General features: G+C 47.0%; 1 protein-coding gene across 3 annotated transcripts; it reads left to right on the forward strand.

Annotated features, from left to right (window-relative positions):
* The first annotated feature begins 16,336 nt into the window (after positions 1–16,336).
* Positions 16,337–20,322, forward strand: LOC121975627. 3 transcript variants are annotated; one of them, XM_042527384.1, is made up of 8 exons: positions 16,337–16,757; positions 16,834–16,892; positions 17,136–17,283; positions 17,370–17,450; positions 17,998–18,084; positions 18,683–18,768; positions 19,479–19,599; positions 20,084–20,322. In XM_042527384.1, the coding sequence occupies exons 1-8, from the start codon at positions 16,491–16,493 to the stop codon at positions 20,159–20,161; spliced, it is 927 nt and encodes a 308-aa protein (XP_042383318.1). In that variant the 5' UTR covers positions 16,337–16,490; the 3' UTR covers positions 20,162–20,322. The 3 variants fall into 3 exon arrangements, with proteins under 3 accessions (XP_042383318.1, XP_042383319.1, XP_042383317.1); XM_042527383.1 differs by having other exon boundaries at positions 16,339–16,757; positions 16,825–16,892; XM_042527385.1 differs by lacking the exon at positions 17,998–18,084 and having other exon boundaries at positions 16,825–16,892.
* Positions 20,323–20,897: the final 575 nt, after the last annotated feature.

The raw sequence follows: 20,897 nt of genomic DNA on the forward strand, positions 1-20,897 counted from the left end.
CGTCTCTCAATATTTAACGTCGGAGCTCGACGGTCTTCCGCTCGGAAGGTTTATAGACGCCGGCTCGTCTCTCGATTTTTAACGTCGGAGCTCGAAGGTCTTCCGCTCGGAAGGTTTATAGATGCCGGCTCGTCTCTCGATATTTAACGTCGGAGCTCGACGGTCTTCCGCTCGGAAGATTTATAGACGCCGGCTCGTCTCTCGATATTTAACGTCGGAGCTCGACGGTCTTTCGCCCGGAAGGTTTATAGACGCTGGCTCGTCTCTCGATTTTTAACGTCGGAGCTCGACGGTCTTCCGCTCGGAAGGTTTATAGACGTCGACTCGTCTCTCGATATTTAATGTCGGAGCTCGATGGTCTTCCGCTCGGAAGGTTTATAGACGCCGGCTCGTCTCTGGATATTTAACGTCGGAGATCGACGGTCTTCCACTCGGAAGATTTATAGACGCCGGCTCGTCTCTCGATTTTTAACGTCGGAGCTCGACGGTCTTCCGCTCGGAAGGTTTATAGACGTCGGCTCGTCTCTCGATTTTTAACGTCGGAGCTCGACGGTCTTCTGCTCAGAAGGTTTATAGACGCCGGCTCGTCTCTCAATTTTTAACGTCGGAGCTCCACGGTCTTCCGCTCGGAAGGTTTATAGACGCCGGCTCGTCTCTCGATTTTTAACGTCGGAGCTCGACGGTCTTCCGCTCGGAAGGTTTATAGACGTTGGCTCGTCTCTCGATTTTTAACGTCGGAGCTCGACGGTCTTCCGCTCGGAAGGTTTATAGACGCGGCTCGTCTCTCGATTTTTAACGTCGGAGCTCGACGGTCTTCCGCTCGGAAGGTTTATAGACGCCGGCTCGTCTCTCGATTTTTAATGTCGCAGCTCGACGGTCTTCCGCTCGGAAGGTTTATAGACGCCGGCTCGTCTCTCGATATTTAACATCGGAGCTCGACGGTCTCCATCTTCATCATCCAATAGGTGATGTCCCCAAGGCTTCCTCCTTCGAACTTTGGAGGGACAATTAACCCGGCCATCTTCTTATGCGTTGCTCTTCTCGGCGGTTAGTCTGATGAAGTGCGTCCTCGCTCTGATACCACTTGTTGGAGGATCGGTGGCCGGCTTGAAGGGGGGGATGGATAGACGGCACCCCCAAATCGTTCGCTTCCTATGATGTTAGCGCAGCGGAATACAAACAAACACAAATAGAAAGCTAAACACTAAATACAAGAATGGAAATGCAAACCGCTAACACGTTCGTTTACGTGGTTCGGAGATAACTTGCTCCTACTCCACGGCGTGTCCGTAAGGTGGACGATCCCTCAATCTGTCGGTGGATTAGTCCCCGGCAAACTCCGGCTAGCTCAACCTCCTTGTGGGTGGAGAAACCTCACCACAACACTCACCAACAACACTTGGACACAAGGGAACCTTGAGCACTTTGGTGACTACTAATTAGGTTTTAACCAAGTCTAATTTCGTCGCCTTGGCCAGCCATACCAAGCTCCTTCATATAGAGCTTGGGGAAATCAGCCTTGCTGATTTGCCCGTTACCAGTCGACTGGTCCTTGCACCAGTCGACTGGTGCCAGCCCAACGACACTCCAACGGCTATCTACCAGTCGACTGATCCCAGCCATTTCGGGCAAAGAACCTCTCTGTGCTCACCCCCAGTCGACTGGTTCCAGTACCAGTCGACTGGTACAACCCTAAACTTAGGGTTTCCCATCCCGAGTACATTTCTCTCGTACTCGGACCCTCACGACTCACTTGACTCTTCTTTGCAGCCTTGACCCCTTGCCTTCAAGCCTACTTCCTTTGGCTCTCATCCCTCGGATGCATCCAAGCCCGCGGCTCGTCCCAATGCCATCCTTCGCGTATGCCTCGAAGTCGCTTCCCTCAGCCCTTGTCCTTGCTGCCTTGTCCACGGTCCCTCGGATGCTCCATCCTTCACCGTACCCGAAGTCGTCAACCTGAGTCACATGTGTCACCTGCAGTTCTGCACAACTCAAGTACACATATCAAATAACAAGGGTAAACCTAACTTAAACCCTTTGCCCAAACACCAAAACACATGGTCCCACGAACCATTGGGATTGCTCTAACAATCTCCCCCTTTTTGGTGTTTGGCAATACGTTTAAGTTAGGGAAAACAAATAGCAAATCAACATGCTAATACAATGGACTTACGATGCCAAGGCTACATACTTGGACTTACTCCGCCGAATGGACTTACGTTGCCAAGGCTACACACTTGGACTTACACCGCCAAATGGACTTACATTGCCAAGGCTACACACTTGGCAACCGCCGAAACAATGCACCAAGGATTGGAACCTATCACAAGGCTCCCCCTACACCTAAGCTCCCCATTGAGCTAGGATTTTATCACAGGGCTTTTTAAGAACCTATCCCAAGGCTCCCCCTACGCAAAGGCATTAAAGGTTTTCCCAATTTAAACCTTACTTCTCCCCCTTTGCCTAACATCCAAAAAGTTCTCCAATAATATTCCAATTGTTGAAAATTTCTCATCCAAACTGATCCTAAACTCATATATTAATCCCCCTTGGATCCCATACATCTAAGTGAGTTGACATGGTCACAAACCAATGCTGAAAACAGTTTCAGACTGGTATCAGTCGACTGCCCCAAGTGCCAGTCGACTGACCCCTTCGACAGAACCTTACAGAAGCATTCTGTTGTCGAAATCTACTGTTACCAGTCGACTGGTATCGGCACCAGTCGACTGGTATCGACAAAATGAGCTTACAGAGACATTCTGTGCTCAAAAACACTGTTACCAGTCGACTGGTATCTGCACCAGTCGACTGGTACCTTAATTCTGTAAAAATCAGCCTTTTCAAGCCAACTTCAGAAATGCACCAGAAATTCCCTAGACCTCCAAAAATTCCCAAATTTTGTGGAGAGGTCTATTGTACCCTTGTATACTTGGGAAAAATATATTACAAAATGTATCTATCACCAATCCCAAGATTGACACAAAATCCAAAACTAGCTAAATGGTTCAATTGAACCTTGACCTAAAGTCCTAGTTTTGGCTTCCTTTTGATATATTTGCCCATACCAACCCACAATGCATCCCTAGCATTGGTTTATATGGCATATATACATCCAAAACCAATTATCATGCAATATGACCCTTAATGTCATATTTCCTTGCATGAAACATAATCCATGTGTGCCAAATCCCTAGGTTTGAGACTCAAGTCCGTCTCTAAACCATTTGGCACACTCCATGGCTCCTCTAGACCCCCAAGTAGAACCCACCTGAGATCCATTGGTCATGGGTCCCAAATTGACTCTTGGAGCTCCCCCTAGAGCTCTTTACCTTAGTCACCTCCCTAGGTGACTCATCTATTGTGACCAAACCACAATGATGTCCCTTAGAAGATCTCCTTATCTTCTTGACCTTGGACACATCATCCTTGCCATAATCATATGCAACCCTAGCATATTTCTTTTTATTGGCCTTGGATGACTCTCCCTTGCCCTTATCATGTGCCACCCTAGCACATGGTCTCCTTTTGACCTTGGAGGGACTAGATCGGTATCCCAAGCCCGATCTATCATTGTTGGGTCTTTGACTACCCAACACCATATTTAATCCTTTAGATCCAATAGTGAATCTCTTAAGGAATTTCTCAAAATTATCAAGCTTTGACTTCAAAGCTTGATTCTCCCTCTCTAGGTTCCTAACCCTAGAGTCAACATGTCCACCTTGGACATTCTTAGACCTACCCTTTCTAGGCATGTGTCTCCCCTTCTTGGGATTAATGCCTTGGGTCTCCTTAGGTCTACCATTTCTAAATTTATCATGCATAGATTTCCTAGGGTTATGATCCACATTTACCCTATTCCGATCATGATATCTAAATCCAAAAATTTTCATTGCTATATAATGATAATCATTATTTTTCCTAGCATGCATGGGAACATAAGAATTTACATTGCATTTCAAATTTGGGTATACCTCCCTTACCCTTGAAGCTCCCCCTTTACTTGAGCTCCTCTTCTTCTTTTCCCATTTCTTTAGATGCTCCAACTTCTTGAACTCTCCCTTCCTCGAGCATCTTGTGTGGTAGTGTCCAAATTCTCCACACGTGAAGCATCTAATGTGCTTCTTCTCCTTCTTTTTCCTATCACTCAAATTAAATTCTAAATGAATTGAATTGAGTTTAGGAGATACCTCTTTCTTACCCATAGGACATCTACTCTTGTAGTGTCCCTTTTCATTGCACCCGAAGCACACGATGTGATCTTTTGACTTTGCTTCGGTGGAGGTACTCACTAGGTTGACTTCCAAGACTTCTTCTTCACTTGTCTTGGATTCATCTTCAACCTTTGAGGATGTAGATGATGCCTCATCTTCCTTCTCCTCCTCAGATGTTGAGCGTGACTCAACTTCCGTTTGCTCCACCTCCTCTTCTTGAGCTACTAAGCCCATCTCCTTGGGCTCTACATCCGATTGGTCCTTCTTCTCCTTTTGGACCACTTCGTCACTTTCTTCGGATTTTTCTTCTTCTTCTTGTGTAGGCAAAAATTCCTCCCATGGAAATTTCTTCACTTTGCTCCATAATTCATGGGCATTCTCATATTTACCTACATGACTCACAACATCATTAGGCAATAAATCAATTAAAATTGCTATTACCTTTGAGTTTACCTCCGATCGTGTGGTTTGCTCTTCCGTCCAACGTCGTGGTCGGAGTCTCTTCCCTTTCTTGTCTTTCGGGTCTTCGAACGGTTCCTTGATCACCATCATGATATCCCAATCCGTATTGAAGAAGGTCTCCATCTTCATCATCCAATAGGTGATGTCCCCAAGGCTTCCTCCTTCGAACTTTGGAGGGACAATCAACCCGGCCATCTTCTTATGCGTTGCTCTTCTCGGCGGTTAGTCCGATGAAGTGCGTCCTCGCTCTGATACCACTTGTTGGAGGATCGGTGGCCGGCTTGAAGGGGGGGATGGATAGATAACACCCCCAAATCGTTCGCTTCCTATGATGTTAGCGCAGCGGAATACAAACAAACACAAATAGAAAGCTAAACACTAAATACAAGAATGGAAATGCAAACCGCTAACACGTTCGTTTACGTGGTTCGGAGATAACTTGCTCCTACTCCACGGCGTGTCCGTAAGGTGGACGATCCCTCAATCTGTCGGTGGATTAGTCCCCGGCAAACTCCGGCTAGCTCAACCTCCTTGTGGGTGGAGAAACCTCACCACAACACTCACCAACAACACTTGGACACAAGGGAACCTTGAGCACTTTGGTGACTACTAATTAGGCTTTAACCAAGTCTAATTTCGTCGCCTTGGCCAGCTATACCAAGCTCCTTCTTATAGAGCTTGGGGAAATCAGCCTTGCTGATTTGCCCGTTACCAGTCGACTGGTCCTTGCACCAGTCGACTGGTGCCAGCCCAACGGCACTCCAACGGCTATCTACCAATCGACTGGTCCCAGGACCAGTCGACTGATCCCAGCCATTTCGGGCACAGAACCTCTTTGTGCTCACCCCCAGTCGACTGGTTCCAGTACCAGTCGACTGGTACAACCCTAAACTTAGGGTTTCCCATCCCGAGTACATTTCTCTCGCACTCGGACCCTCACGACTCACTTGACTCTTCTTTGCAGCCTTGACCTCTTGCCTTCAAGCCTACTTCCTTTGGCTCTCGTCCCTCGGATGCATCCAAGCCCGCGGCTCATCCCAATGCCATCCTTCGCGTATGCCTCGAAGTCGCTTCCCTCGGCCCTTGTCCTTGCTGCCTTGTCCACGGTCCCTCGGATGCTCCATCCTTCACCGTACCCGAAGCCGTCAACCTGAGTCACATGTGTCACCTGCAGTCCTGCACAACTCAAGTACACATATCAAATAACAAGGGTAAACCTAACTTAAACCCTTTGCCCAAACACCAAAACACATGGTCCCACGAACCATTGGGATTGCTCCAACAGCTTCCAGCTTGCTGACGTCGCCGACCGGCTTGACTTTCTTCCAGACAAGGTCACCGACCTGGAACGATCTGGGGATTATGCGCCTATTGTAGTTTTGCTTCATCCGTTGACGGTATGCCATCAGCCGGACGGACGCCTTGGCTCTCTCTTCATCAACCAAATCCAGCTCTATGTTCCTCCGCTCGGCGTTGCCTTCATCGTAACTCTGGATCCGGACGGATTCGACACCGACTTCGACGGGAATCACCGCTTCGCCGCCATACACCAAATGGAAGGGCGTGACGCCAGTTCCTTCCTTCGGGGTCGTTCGGATGGCCCATAGGACGCCCGACACTTCATCAACCCAACTTCCTCCCAAATGGTCGAGCCGAGCGTGCAGAATACGAAGAATTTCCCGATTGGCTACTTCGGCTTGACCGTTGCTTTGGGGATAGGCTACAGAGGTGAAGTGTTGCTCAATGCCGAAGCTTTTTCACCAATCTTCGAGCAATTTTCCTGTGAACTGCCGCCCGTTGTCGGAAATAAGTCGACGAGGGATGACGAACCGACAGATGATGTTCTGCCAGATGAACTTCTTGACCATATGCTCGGTGATCTTGGCTAGCGGTTCGGCCTCCACCCACTTGGAAAAATAATCAACCGCCACCAATAAAAATTTCCGCGGTCCGGTTGCCATAGGGAACAGACCCACAATATTCATTCCCCACTGATCAAACGGACATGAGACTGTTGATGCCTTCATTTCCTCCGCTAGTCGGTGGGAGACATTGTGATACTTCTGGCAGGATAGGCACGTCGACACGGTCCGAACGGCGTCTGCTTGGAAGGTTGGCCAGAAGTATCCGGCCAACAGGATCTTCTTAGCTAGTGATCGTCCGCCCGGATGCCCACCACACGATCCTTGATGAACTTCTTGGAGGATGTAAGCCGAGTCTTCCGAGCTCACGCATTTCAACAGCGGGCGAGAGAAAGCCTTCTTATAGAGCTGATCACCAATGAGTGTGAACCGACCGGCTCTCCTCCTTAACAGTTCGGCTTCATTCCGGTCGGACAGGGTGGCGCCCAAGCGCAAAAACTCCGTGATAGGTGTCCTCCAGTCGCTCGGCAACGTGAGGCCCTCCATCCGGTCGACGTGCGCCACCAAAGATACTTGTTCAATTGGCTGCTGGATGGCGATCGGCGTTATTGAGCTTGCAAGTTTGGCTAACTCATCAGCCGCTTGGTTCTCCGCTCGGGCTATCTTCTGGATAATAACTTCTCTGAAGTCGGCTCTAAGTTTCTCGAAGGCTTGAGCATAAAGCTTGAGTCGAGCGTTGTTGATTTCAAAAGTACCTGTGAGCTGCTGAGCGGCCAATTGGGAGTCTAAATGCAGCGTTACCCGTCCGACCCCTACATGCCGAGCGGCCTGTAAGCCAACTATAAGGGCTTCATATTCTGCCTCATTATTCGTAGCTCTATAATCCAGCCGGACGGATAAGTGCATCTTCTCTTCTCAGGGAGACAGCAATAAGACACCAATACCGCTCCCGAGCCGAGTGGAGGATCCGTCTACAAATACCTTCCACATGGCTTCGGGCTCTGGTCTTTGTACCTCGGTGACGAAATCCGCCAAGGACTTCGCTTTTATCGCCGACCGGGGCTGGTATTGAATGTCGAACTCGCTCAACTCGGTTGTCCATTTGATGAGCCGTCCGGACGCTTCGGGATTCAACAGCACTCTTCCCAACGAGCTATTCGTCCGGACGATGATAGTATGAGCCAAGAAATAAGGACGGAGGCGCCGAGCGACAAGGACCAAAGCGAAAGCAAGTTTCTCGAGCCCGGTGTAGCGAGATTCAGCATCTTTTAAAATATGGCTCAGAAAATGCACTGGCTCTTCTCCGCTTGGCCTTACTAATGCTGAGCCGACGGCTTGTTCAGTAGAAGATAAGTAGATACAAAGTGGCTCACCCGCAGTTGGCTTGGCTAGTACCGGAAGAGAATTCAAATATGTCTTCAGATCTTCGAACGTCCAATCGCATTCTTCGTCCCATTGAAACTTGGCGGCTTTGCGCAAGATTTTGAAGAAAGGCAGGCTCCGGTCGGCGGTTTTGGAGATGAACCTAGACAGGGCAGTTATCCGACCGGTCAAACGCTGCACTTCCCTCAGATTTCTTGGAGGCGGCATGTCTTGTAGAGCTTTCATCTTGCTGGGATTTGCTTCAATACCCCGCTCGGTCACTATGTAACCTAGGAAGCGTCCTCCTTTTGCTCCGAATAGACACTTCTGGGGATTTAGTTTAACGCCATACCTCCTCAGTGTTCGGAAAGTCTCCTTCATGTCTTCCAAGAGGTCGACCGCTCGGACGGATTTGATGAGAATGTCGTCCACGTATACTTCTAGATTCCGCCTGATCTGCTCTCTGAACACTTTGTTCATCAAGCGTTGATACGTGGCTCCCGCGTTCTTCAATCCGAATGACATCACCTTATAGCAATAGGTGTTGTCGGCTGTAACGAAGCTAACTTTTTCTTGATCTTCCCGAGCGAGCGGCACTTGATGATAGCCTTGGTAAGCGTCAAGCATACATATTAATTCGCAGCCGGCCGTAGAATCCACCAACTGATCTATCCGGGGCAGAGGATAAAAATCTTTCGGGCAAGCTTTGTTGAGATCCCGAAAATCTATGCACACTCTCCACTTGTTGCCTGGCTTAGAGACTAATACTACGTTAGCCAACCAGCTCGGGAACTGCACCTCGCGTATATGGCCGGCCTCCAGAAGCTTCTCAACTTCCGCCCGGATGATGTCATTCTGCTCGGCGCTGAAGTCCCTTTTTCTTTGCTTTACGGGCCGAGCGTCCGGTCGGACGTGGAGCTCATGCTGTGCTATACTTGGTGAAATTCCGGGCAGTTCATGTGTCGACCAGACGAAGACATCATGGTTTCTTCGGAGACATTGGATCACCTCCTCTTTCTGATTCGCCTCCAGATCGAACGCGATGAAGGTCGTGGCCTCCGATCGGGTCGGGTGTATCTGCACTTCCTCTTTTTCTTCGTAAACTAAAGAGGGAGGCTTTTCAGTGAAGGCGTTTACCTCGATCCGGGGCGTCTTCCGAGCGGAATTGGCTTCTGCTCGGACCATCTCGATGTAGCATCGCCGAGCGGCCAGTTGATCTCCCCGTACTTCTCCCACTTTGTCATCCACGGGGAACTTGATCTTCTGGTGGAAGGTGGAGACAGCCGCTCGGAATTCGCTGAGAGATGGTCGCCCCAATATGACGTTGTATGCCGACGGAGAGTCCACCACGACGAAGTTTGCTGTGCGTGTCCTTCTGAGCGGCTCCTCTCCCAGAGATATGGCCAGACGGATCTGTCCGACCGGCTGAACTTCATTGCCCGTAAACCCGTAAAGGGGGGTTGTCATGGGCAGCAGCTCGACTCGATCAATTTGCAGTTGATCGAATGCTTTCTTGAATATGATATTGACCGAGCTCCCTGTGTCAATAAAAACGCGGTGAATAGTGTAGTTGGCTATTACCGCTTTGATGAGAAGGGCGTCGTCATGGGGGACTTCAACTCCTTCCAAGTCCCTGGGTCCGAAACTAATTTCGGGTCCGCTCGCCCGTTCCTGGCTGCAGCGGACCGCATAGATCTGGAGCTGTCGGACGCTCGCCTTTCTTGCTCGGTTAGAGTCACCTCCGGTCGGCCCGCCAGCAATGATGTTGATCTCGCCTCGGGAAGTGTTACTTCTATTTTCTTCTTCCAGAGCGGACGGTCGAGACCGTTCTCTAGACATTCGGCGATTCTCACGCCTTGGAGAGCGATGCCGATCAGGAGTCTGTTGTTTTCGCCTGTCAATTTAAGTCCGATCGGCTTCATGAGTTCTCTATCGCCTATCGGATGAGGGAGATCGTCGACCACCATTCCGGGGAACGGGTTGAGCAATCAAGGGAAGACTTCGACAATCTCTTGTGTTGTGCGTATCCGTCCGGTGGAAGGAGCAGAACATCGGGGTCCATTTCTTCTTTGGCTTGGGCCGAGCGGCAGCTACCTCTTGCACTTGGGACCTGGCATGGGGGGAGCGGATTGCTTCGGCTCTTGGTCCTCTGGGTGGGTGAGCAGCATGCTGCTTCCGCTCGGCAAGAGGAGCCCGCTCGGTTGGATTTTCTTTTTTTCGGGCTGCTTGGGCTTCCTCCACGTTGATGTATTCGTTGGCCCGGTGTAGCATGTGGTCGTAGTCTCGGGGCGGCTTCCGAATGAGCGATCAGAAAAAATCCCCATCCACTAGGACTTGCGTGAAGGCATTCATCATGGTCTCCGAGGTGGTCGTTGGAATATCCATGGCCACTCGGTTGAACCGCTGGATATAAGCTCTGAGCGGCTCTCTTGGCTCTTGCTTAATGGCGAACAAGCTGACACTCGTCTTCTGATAACGCCGACTGCTTGCAAAATGATGGAGGAAGGCCGTTCGGAAATCCTTGAAGTTTGTGATGGACCCATCCGGCAGCCTCCGAAACCATCGTTGAGCCGATCCAGAGAGGGTGGTTTGAAAAACTCGACACTTCACCCCATCCGTATATTGGTGAAGGGTAGCAGTGTTGTCGAATTTACCTAGATGATCATCTGGATCGGTAGTCCCATTGTATTCGCCGATCGTCGGGGGCACGTAGTGCTTTGGCAAAGGATCATTTAAGATGGCTTCTGAGAACTGGCGATTAATTCGCTCGGGCGATGTATCCGCTCGGGGGGCTTTCCCTTTTCTGTCGTCTCGTCTTGGCCTTTCATCCGAAGAACATCCCCGATCCCGATTAGTTGCTACGGCTTCAGGAGTGCGGAATAGGGCCCGAGGGAATGCAACGGTGGCCTGAGGTGCTTCCGCTCGGCCTCCTGATGTTGATGTTGCTTGTTGCTCTGCCCGCTCGGCTGGTGCTTTATGTTTCTGTTCGACGAGCTTAGCGGCCCTCAACTCGATCAGAGCGTCGAGTTCCTCCGTGGAAAGCGTCACCGTGTGTTGTCGTCCAGCCTCGTCCATTGTTTCCGTTCGGATGCAAGAGCGTTCCCACAGACGACGCCAAATTGATCCTGTCCGAATCGCTGAACCAACGGACGCTAGGCACGTGGTGCTCTCCTGGCAGCTGACGTAGATCCTCGGCCGGTCGGATGGCGCTCCGGCGGACCTGCACAGAAGTCGGGCCGGGAAGGGGTTCCCGGCGACGACCCTCCGACGCTCAAGTCAGGCAAGCAAGCAGTGAAAAAATGGCTCTCCTAATATTAGAACGCGTACCTCCGGCGAAGGATGAGGGCCTTTATATAAGGCAGCGGAGAAGCGAGTGTACACATACCGAGGTGTACACGTGTCCGCGGCCCATACCCCAGTAAGGGCTTGTCAGTGAGCTTACCTGACTCATACTGCTACAGTCCAAGCATGTCCTCGATGGGACAGCGGAACCCCCTGTCATAAGATTTGAAATATGGCCTACACGTGGAACATACCCGCTGTCAGAAAAAGGTGTCACTTGTCCTTTTGCCTTTACTCCCCGGAGAGAGTCCGGACGGCCCGCTTCCGTGACATCCGGCCGGACGTATGCGGTGGTTTACTTAGGGAGGTTCTCAATCACGTGCTTTGTGGAGACTATTAGCAGTATGCTACCTGATCGTTTTGGCCGAGCGTGCAATCCGATCGGCTCTGCGATCTCGTCCGTTGAGCGCCGGAACCCTGACTTTCAACGAGACACCTTTAACCATCAACTAGACACCGGCTGGCCGCCCGGCCGGTCGAACCCTCCCCTCGCCGCCCGGCCACCTGCCACTTTGACTTACACGTGGCGTTGACCCCACCAGACGGGGGGGCCCTGTTCTTACAACCGGATCAGTATCCTTGATAAGCGTCAAGCATGCAAATCCTTTCATAGCCTGAGGTCGATTCCACCATCTGATCGATCCTAGGCAACGGGTAGCAGTCCTTAGGACTGGCGCGGTTGAGGTCCTGGAAGTCGATGCAGACTCTCCACTTATTGTTGGGTTTAGCTACTAGGACCACATTAGAGAGCCAAGACGGGAATTGTACCTCTCTAATATAACCTGCTTTCCTGAGCTGATTCACCTCAGCTCGGATGATCTTATTTTGCTCAGCCGAGAAATTTATCTTCTTCTGCTTGACCGGTCAAGAGTCAGGCAGTAGGTGTAATTTATGCTAAGCCACCTTGGGTTTAACCCCAGGTAGCTCTTCGGGGGACCAAGCAAAAACATATCTGTTACGAGTCAAGCATTGGACCAAGTACATCTTGACTTCGATAGGCAGGTTGCGTGATATGTGGGTGACACTCTCTGGGCGTTCAGGATAGAGCTAGACCTCCTCCTAAGGGATGAGTTCCTCTGCTATAGGCAAAGGCTCCTCTTGAATGACGTGGATCCTGACATCCTGGGTTCGCTAAGCCTTGCGAGCCTCCACTTTTACCATGTCAATGTAACACCTGCGAGAGACCAACTGCTCACCTTTAACTTCCCCGACCTGGTCTCCCACAGGGAATTTGATCTTCTGATGAAAAGTGGAGTCTGTCGCCCGGAACTCATGCAGTGACGGTCTCCCTAAGATGACGTTGTATGAGGGCGGCGAATCCATCACTATAAAGGTGCTCCTCCGCGTCCTCACCAAGGGCTCGCTACCCAAAGATATAGCTAGCTTGATCTGGCCCATGGGCCATACTTCATTGTCGATGAAGCCATACAATGAAGTAGCCATGGGCTGGAGTTCGTTGGCATCAATTTGTATGCTCTCGAACGTGCTCTTGAACAGCACGTTGACAGAGCTTTCGGTATCCATGAAAACTTTGGTCACACGACTGTTGGTGATGACGGCCTTAATTATCAGGGCATCGTCGTGAGGGAGCTCCAGTCCCTCCAGATCTCATGGCTAGGGTTGTAAATGAACCAAGCGTTTGTGAGCAAGGTTGGTGTTCGGCTTGGTAAGAGCTTGTTTATGTTCATTCAATATACATAAGATTAATTAACAAACAAGCTTGAACAGCTCGCTAAGTTAAACAAACAAGCTTGAACACATATGTGTTCAGCTCGTTAACGTTCGTGAACAACATTCGTGAACAACGTTCATGAACAATGTTCACAAACCATATTCATTAATAAAACTCTTTTCAGCATGATAAAAAAATAATAAATAAATTTAAATTATCAAGCTCAATACAATCAAACAACTATAAGTTTCAAACAATCAAACAAGCTTGAATTAAGATCTTGATAACATCTAAACGAACCAAACTCGAACCAAGCTCAAGCCAAGCTTGAACCAAGCTCAAGCCAAGCTCGAACCAAGCTCAAGCCAAATTTGAATTGAGAGCTTGATAATATATAAATGAATCAAGCTTAAGTCAAGCTTCAAACAAGCTCAAGCTCAGAAAAAATAAACCAAGCCAAGCTTGAACACTCATTTCAAAAACTTGGTTCATTTTAAGCTTAGCTCGGCTCAGCTTGGTTACCTTATCAAACAAGCTTGACCACCCCAAAGGTTGGCTCGGCTCGACTCGGCTTGTTTACAACTCTACTTGTGGCCCAAAGCTGATGACGGGCCCTGCATCTTGCTCCTTGCTGCACCCTACCGCGTGTATTTCCAAGTGTCGCTCATGAGACTTCCGAGCCCTAGCGGAGTCTCCATCTGTGGGCCCTCCCGAGATCATACTGATCTCGTGGATGGCCGCGTTTCCCCGGTTCTCCTCTTCCCGAGCTTCCCCGGGCTCCTGGTTGCGACCAAGTGCTGATTTCCCTGTCTCACATTGTCGGGTAGGGGTCTACCGGACTGACCTACCACGGGTTGTTGGCTGGCCAGCATCCTTTGTTGAGTCCTGGGTGCAATTTCGGGCGGAGGCAGGCCCAACTCAACTGCTTGCCGAGAGTCTCGAGCGAACTAGAAGCAATCACTGGTGGCATGGGTGTGGGATCTATGGTAAGTGCAGTAATGCGACCCCACGGCCCAGGTATTGGGGCTTGAACTGTTGCCACACGTGGAGCCGGCCTGGGATCCTGACCGGGAGGGAAGGGCGGTCGGGCATCCCGGGTGCATAGAAGAGGCTGAGCTGGTGGTTGGGGCGACCTCTTCTCGGGCTTGCTGGTGGGAGTAGGCGCCTTGTCTGCTTTGCGTCGAGTAGCCTGAGCCTCCTCCGCATTGATATAGTTGGCTGCCTTCCCGAGCATCTCGCCGAAGTTCTTCACGGGATTTCAAATGAGATCTCGGAAGAACTCCCCCTCTACTAGTCCATGGGAGAAGACACTCATTGGTATTTCAGAGGTGGCATATGGGATGTCCTGAGCCACCTAGTTGAAGCGCTTAATATAACTTCGCAAGGACTTGGCCGACTCCTGCTTAAGAGCGAAGAGACAGTGGTCTGTCTTCTGGTACTTCTTGCTGCTAGCAAAGTGGCACAAGAAGACAGTCTTGAAATCATGAAAACAGGTGATGGACCCGTTTGACAGTCCATCAAACCATTTTTGTGCCGAGCTAGATAGAGTATTCAGAAACACTCAGCACTTAATAGCGTCGCTGTATTGATGCAACAACTCCGCGTTCCGAAACTTACAGAGATGATCTTCCGGATCCTTACTGCCATCGTACTCTCCAATGGCCGGGGGCTTGTACCCCTTCGGTAGTTTCTCCTCTAATACCCTTAAAGAGAAAGACACTTGCTCATCAGGTTCCCCCCAGGGCTTCTTCCGGAGGACTATAGCCTTCCCCTTCTTTAAGTCCCTGGACAGGGAGCTTTCCGCCATAGAGGCCTGTGGCTACTCTTTCGTGTTATAACAGTCCGGGCCCTTGTGATAATAGTTTGGGCCAAGTTCTCGATAGAAAGTCAGGGGGAACTCCTTGGGTTGTTTCCTCTTTGACCCCCTATCTGAGACGTGAGTCGGGTCTTTAGAAACTCTCGGCATCTTGTATGGTCGCGAGACAGTGGTCTGTTTTTCGGAAGCCACTCGTCTCTTAGCTTCCTTGAATAGCTCATACTCCCTTATTGTCATGGTCACGTTGATTCCTCCAGTCTCCTCCATTTTCACGCTCCAGAACAGGTGAAGAAAGTTCCCACAGACGACGCCAAATTGATCCTATCTAGAATCTGAGTCAGATGAAGGTCAGGTGAGCTGTTGCTGGCGTTGACGAAGGGGTCACCGAGACACTTTTCTCGTATGCGCTTCCAAAAATGGACTCCCACGTGGTGTTGACAGACGACGACGACTGAGCCGACGGTACCTAAGCTCTGCGCACACTAAGACAAGTACATGGGCGTTAGAGGCCAGAAAACTAGGGGAAAAGTCCTCAGAGCATGCCCTCCGTTACTCAAGTCAGGTACTTTTTTCCCAGAAGAACAGTGTACGAAGGAAAAAAGAAAGTAGAAAACAAGTGTGAATGTGCGAGAGAGCGTACATGCGAAAGGGAGAGGACCTCCTTTTTATATGACAGTGTGTACCTTCTAGAGTCTGACTAATGTCATAGAATGTCGGGTGTCAGGACTTGTCGGGTGCTGGAGAACACGTGGCATCCTCCTGTAGACTGAAGGAAGGTTCCATTCGCAGGTAACTGTAGACCGTTGGAATATTCCCTGATACACCGTAGTTATTCTCTGAAAGACGGTTACGATTCCTTAACCTTGTTGGCCTGTAGCGCCTCCTGTCCAACCGAGTATGAATAGAGCAGCTCGGGATGATTAGTCAGGTATACCATCTGGCCTAAATTGTGGGGGGCCAGGAGCTGTGGAGAGATCGTCCAAGAGCCGACCGGGAGTTGACTGTCTGAGAGTTAGCTTACTGAGTGCACTAGTCCTAGGTACAACTAGGTCGTGATAGCCCGATCGGTCAGATCCGGGTCAGGTATCACCCATACTGCCTACCGGGTCTTAGACCAAGGTGTCTCAAATCTGGAGTCTTGGTCTGTGAGAAGCCGACCGAGAATCATGTTGCTGATGTCGTCACCCAATTTTATTTCTTCTTTCCATATCTGTTGACTGTCACGTCCCCTTAACTTCTGACTACCACATCCTCTTGACTGCCGACTGCCGACTGCCGACTGCCCGGCTACCGGACTTTATCGGTATCAATATGTGAACATTTAGATACAGATAATTCAAAATGAAAACGTATTGTTTTTATTCATCAGTATAAAAACAGTTTACAATTAACTGTATTCTGCACTTGCATCTGCCCCGTTCTCATTACTCATAGCTGACTCTGAAACATATAGCAAATTGTAACATATTTTTTTGTTTGGACCAACACATAGCATCACAGTTAGACGATATTGGATGAGTTCTTAATTTGATCGGTTCGATTTTCAACCAATTACTTAAGCCCGCGCGCTCAAAGTAACATTAACCAAATCGGCATGGTCAGGAGATCGGCCCAACAAGTCCACAATCTCAGAAGACTGCCTAGACTCGCATCCGTCTGCGCAGCCTGCTTGTGATGTTCGAACCGCCACGCGTGCCTCTTCCTCATTCTCTCTCGCAGACCACCAACGAAGATGGCAGCATCAAAGCTACGGCCTTCTGATGGCCGCCTTCTACATGGCCTCCGTCTCTCCTTCGCCCTCGCTCCTCCTTAGGGCTCGTCCACGAAGGCTTCCCCTCCTTCGTCCTGCCGCCGTCGCTCGCCCTACGTCGCTTGGCTGCAGAGATCCCCGACGAGTGCATCGCCGCCTCTTCAACGGAATCGGTGCTTGTCTCCTCGACCAGTTGGCTCAGATGGCCTCTGGACTCGGCTGGCGCTCTTTCGCGGCATCGACTCGGCCTCAGCGAGGAGTTTCTCCCGTCGAGCAGGTTCCCTTCGCAATCCATAGTCCCCCTTTTTCGGATCGATGACTGATATTGTGGACTGATGGTTTAGATTCTGAAGACTGTAGAGTGGCCGGAAAAATTTCCCTTCAAGGACGAGGATTTCAGCCGCTTCGATGAGTACGCACCCTTGACCAAACTTTCACGAATTTTTATTGATACTTAAATATGTTAATATCTTGAGATGATAAACTTGAATTTGGAAGAGCTTGTTTTTCTGGTCTATCAGAAGTACTTTGCGCTATTCTCAATTCATCAAACATCTCTAATTTGTGGTAGTGTGTGATAACTAATGACTCACAGCAGCTATTTCAACAATGTTATCCAGGCCTTTTATTGACCATGATAAAATGTGTTTTATAGATCTTCGGATTCTCTATTTTACTCAGAACCTCGTTTTGTGACGCACATTGATGATATGGCAATTCGTGCTCTTACCAAATACTACTCGGAAGTATTTCCTCCAAGTAACACACCGGATGTGTGTTTACTGGATTTATGTAGCAGCTGGGTGAGCCATTCTGGACATCTTTCTTATAAATCATTCATTGTTCTTCCTCATATATTCTTCATTTCTTATCCTTTGTTCCATTGTAGGTTAGCCATTATCCTGCAGGCTACAGACAAGACAAAATTGTGGGGATGGGAATGAACGAGAAAGAACTTGAGCGAAACCCGGTATATATATGTTTGGTGCCTTAAGTTATGTCAAGTTTACATATTTATTTATTTTTCTATTAATAATCACTGCCATTTATCCCTGTACTTAAGATGGCATTCTTTTTTTTGCAGTAATAGCATTTAACATTATAATGTTTTTCATAACATACTAACAGATTAGCAATGATAAAACAGCAATGAATGACAATTTGGTGTTTCTAATCCATGCTTCAAATCTACATCTGCACTCAAAAATATCTTAATAATTTTTTCAAGACAATTGTTTGTTAATAGTGAATTGAGGTTCTTGGCAAATTCATGTTAGGCCCTCATGTATGTGGTGATGAGTAACTGGTAAAGATCATTAAACGATTAGCTGTAATCTATGATCACCATGCTGATTGTCTTTATACAGTCGAAGGTACAAGCTAGAGTTTTGTTAAGCTGCCGAGTTATATTCTCAACCTTCATACTGCAATGTTGAACGATCTGTTGGGTTACATGCCACTTGAATAATCTGTGCTATTATCTTTTTGCATTTTAAACAAAACCATTTTTTTTACAGGTTTTGACAGAATATATTGTGCAAGATCTAAATGTTAACCCTAAACTTCCATTTGAGGACAATACTTTCGATGTTATAACCAATGTGGTATGTGATCATTCGTATTGATAAGTTTTATCAACAGATTCCTTTTACTCTTTTTAATCATTACTAATAGTTGAATTTATTTCAACCTATTGCTATCTTAGAATCATGAACAATGAGCTTAAAATCACTGCTGTGATCCATAATTTTTTGTGATTTTCAACTTTTGGACATTTTTATAATTTGCCATTGTTATTTTTTATCAAATGCTTTTTGTTTAAGCAGGAACACCATGTTAAAGTAACCAGGAAAGCAACCTGACCTTTCTATCAAACAAATTAATATTTTGAAACTTATTGATTTTATCATTTTTTGTGCATTTGGACATCTATTATACATACCAATGTTTGCCACTCAAAAATCGATGAGTTTCCATTTAATTCCTTCATTTAGGAATACTTCTTTATAGATAGCTAATCCAAAAATCAGTAAGCAGCTCACTGATCTTCCATTACTATGTTAGTGCCCTCCTAATTGGTCATTCTGCCTCCGTAATTGTTCATCTAGATGCATCTGTCTTTTCATGTTTATGATATCATATCTTATCATTGCTTATCAGTCTGATCCGAACCTTCTGCAAGTTTATTTCCTTATATTGCAGGTTAGTGTTGATTATTTGAACAAGCCAATTGATGTTTTCAGAGAAATGCAGCGGGTACTCAAACCAGGAGGGTTGGCTATAATGAGGTGATATTCTGTCTACAATCTCAAATCTTTTTTATCTCCCTCCAAAATATGAAGTCGATGCTAAAAATTATTCAGATATTTTTCCTACAATCTCTTTTTTCCCACCCCATCCTAAAAGAGAAGTCGGTGCAATTTTTTCTTATATTCTATCTAGCATCTTATTCTTTTAATGCGACAGTTCAGTTAATCCATCTAGTCCAGACTGACTTCTCAGCTTGTCTTACCCATTTGTCACCACCGGTCCGCTCAACTTCCCCTACCCATCTTGCTTGTCTTTCCTGCCTACCATCTGATTCTATCTAGTGACGCTTGGCCCAAAATTAGCCTGTCATACCCAACTGAACCATTCTGCATGATCAAGTCCAGTTGGCCTCTACGACTTGCTCAATCTACTTTTCTATTCACAATATACAATTACTTGAATAATGATATTGTAATTTATTTTTTGAAACCAAATGTAGGATTATTTATCCTATAGGGATTGGGAGGAATAAAATATCTATATCTATGAAGCAAACCCATCATAACTCTGAGTCATTTTAAAAAAAGAAGACAAAAGTTATTAGAAATGGAAAACATTTTGTAGTCTACAGACCTCTATCTTCATTTGCAACTAATAAAATTTGTTGATCCTTATATACTAGTGGCTCTTTGCTTGCCGACCTCCTATAAGCAGATTGCTAACTTTGTGTTTCTTATACATTGAACAGTTTTTCAAATAGATGCTTTTGGACAAAAGCCATCTCTATTTGGACATCAACTGGTGATGCTGACCATGTTTGGATTGTAGGTGCCTATTTTCATTATGCCGGAGGCTTTGAACCACCCGTGGTACTACATTCTATTCCTGTTTATCATGTTCTCCATTGGTACACTGTCATTGGCTATTCCCTGTGTTATTTGTTAGCATACTTTTATATTTTCTGGGAATCATTGTCAAGAAAACTTATGGGATGGTCATTATTGGTTTCAAGCCCATTGATGGTGTCTGGTAAGTTACCTGCAATGTGACTGACCATGGAATGTCACAAGAAGCAATAACCCCTACGTAGTAAGGACGGTAAATGCTCGCATGCGGCTGCATTGACTGCTAGTGTGCAACGATGGTGTGGGACAATGGTGTGTAGCTGCGGATGCACATCATGAGTGAAACCTCTTACTCCTGAAATCGCTCCAACTTCCCTCGTGTGCATCATTGCAATGTTTCCTTCGCTTGGCATTTTTTTGTTCTTATTACTACTGTTGTAGTTTACCTCATCTCCCAGTCGCTAGAGATGATTCATGTGCGTGACATGATTGATTGTCAATGATGCAGGCTGTAGACATATCTCCCAATCGTGGGCGTTCAGACCCAATGTATGTGGTATACTCCAGAAAGCTATCTACCGCTTGAATCAACACTGCTTTACTAATCAAGTGTCAATTTATTATAAGACTTCGTTCATGTATGTCAATGCTTGATGCCTGCACCTTTTTGCCCAAATTGTATATCATAAACAAATATTCGAAATTGTTAAAATGAATCAAACTAGTCTGATTCAGATTGAATCTTTACCCTACTAGACCAGCGGTCTGGTTTTAGTTTGTTAGTTGAAATACAATCATAATAATTAAGTTTTATCCTATTAAATGGGTCAGATATATAAATTTTTTTATGTCAGTCATTGAGTTTTATCTTTTATTATATTATCATTTATAATTAAATAAATTTTATTTTATTATTATTATTTTATCTTTTTTATTTGATATGTGTTTGTCATATTATTTAATTGGAGTATTTATTGACGGAGAGAAGAGTTCTGTGTGTTCTATAATGATATTTTTAATCATTAAAAATGCATGTGAAGGGAAAAATAAGAAGGGCGGGAATGAATATTTGAAAAACTAAATTAATTAATATTAAAAAGGTTAAAATTTTAAGTTTTTGAAACAATTATATGATGTGCTATTAATTGTTAAATAAAGACATTAGTTAATAGGAGGGAGGGGAATGAGTATTTAAAAAACTATAAAAAAATTAAATTAATAATAATAAATTCTTTAAAAACAATTATATAATCCCTTTCCATTTGTAAGAGCATTCACAATAGCTTGGGATATTTCTCATAAATATTTGTGGACTCCACTTT

This window comes from Zingiber officinale, chromosome 4B (genome assembly GCF_018446385.1).
Source record: "Zingiber officinale cultivar Zhangliang chromosome 4B, Zo_v1.1, whole genome shotgun sequence".
In the NCBI taxonomy this organism is placed as follows: domain Eukaryota; kingdom Viridiplantae; phylum Streptophyta; class Magnoliopsida; order Zingiberales; family Zingiberaceae; genus Zingiber; species Zingiber officinale.

Bases quoted from the DNA above. Each gene is read 5' to 3' on its own strand.
- LOC121975627 (XM_042527383.1), top strand. From the start codon at position 16,491: ATGGCCGCCTTCTACATGGCCTCCGTCTCTCCTTCGCCCTCGCTCCTC. The intron at 18,085-18,682 runs GTATGTGATCAT...CTTATATTGCAG, and splicing joins TCGATGTTATAACCAATGTG to GTTAGTGTTGATTATTTGAA. The intron at 19,600-20,083 runs GTACTACATTCT...TCAATGATGCAG, and splicing joins GAGGCTTTGAACCACCCGTG to GCTGTAGACATATCTCCCAA.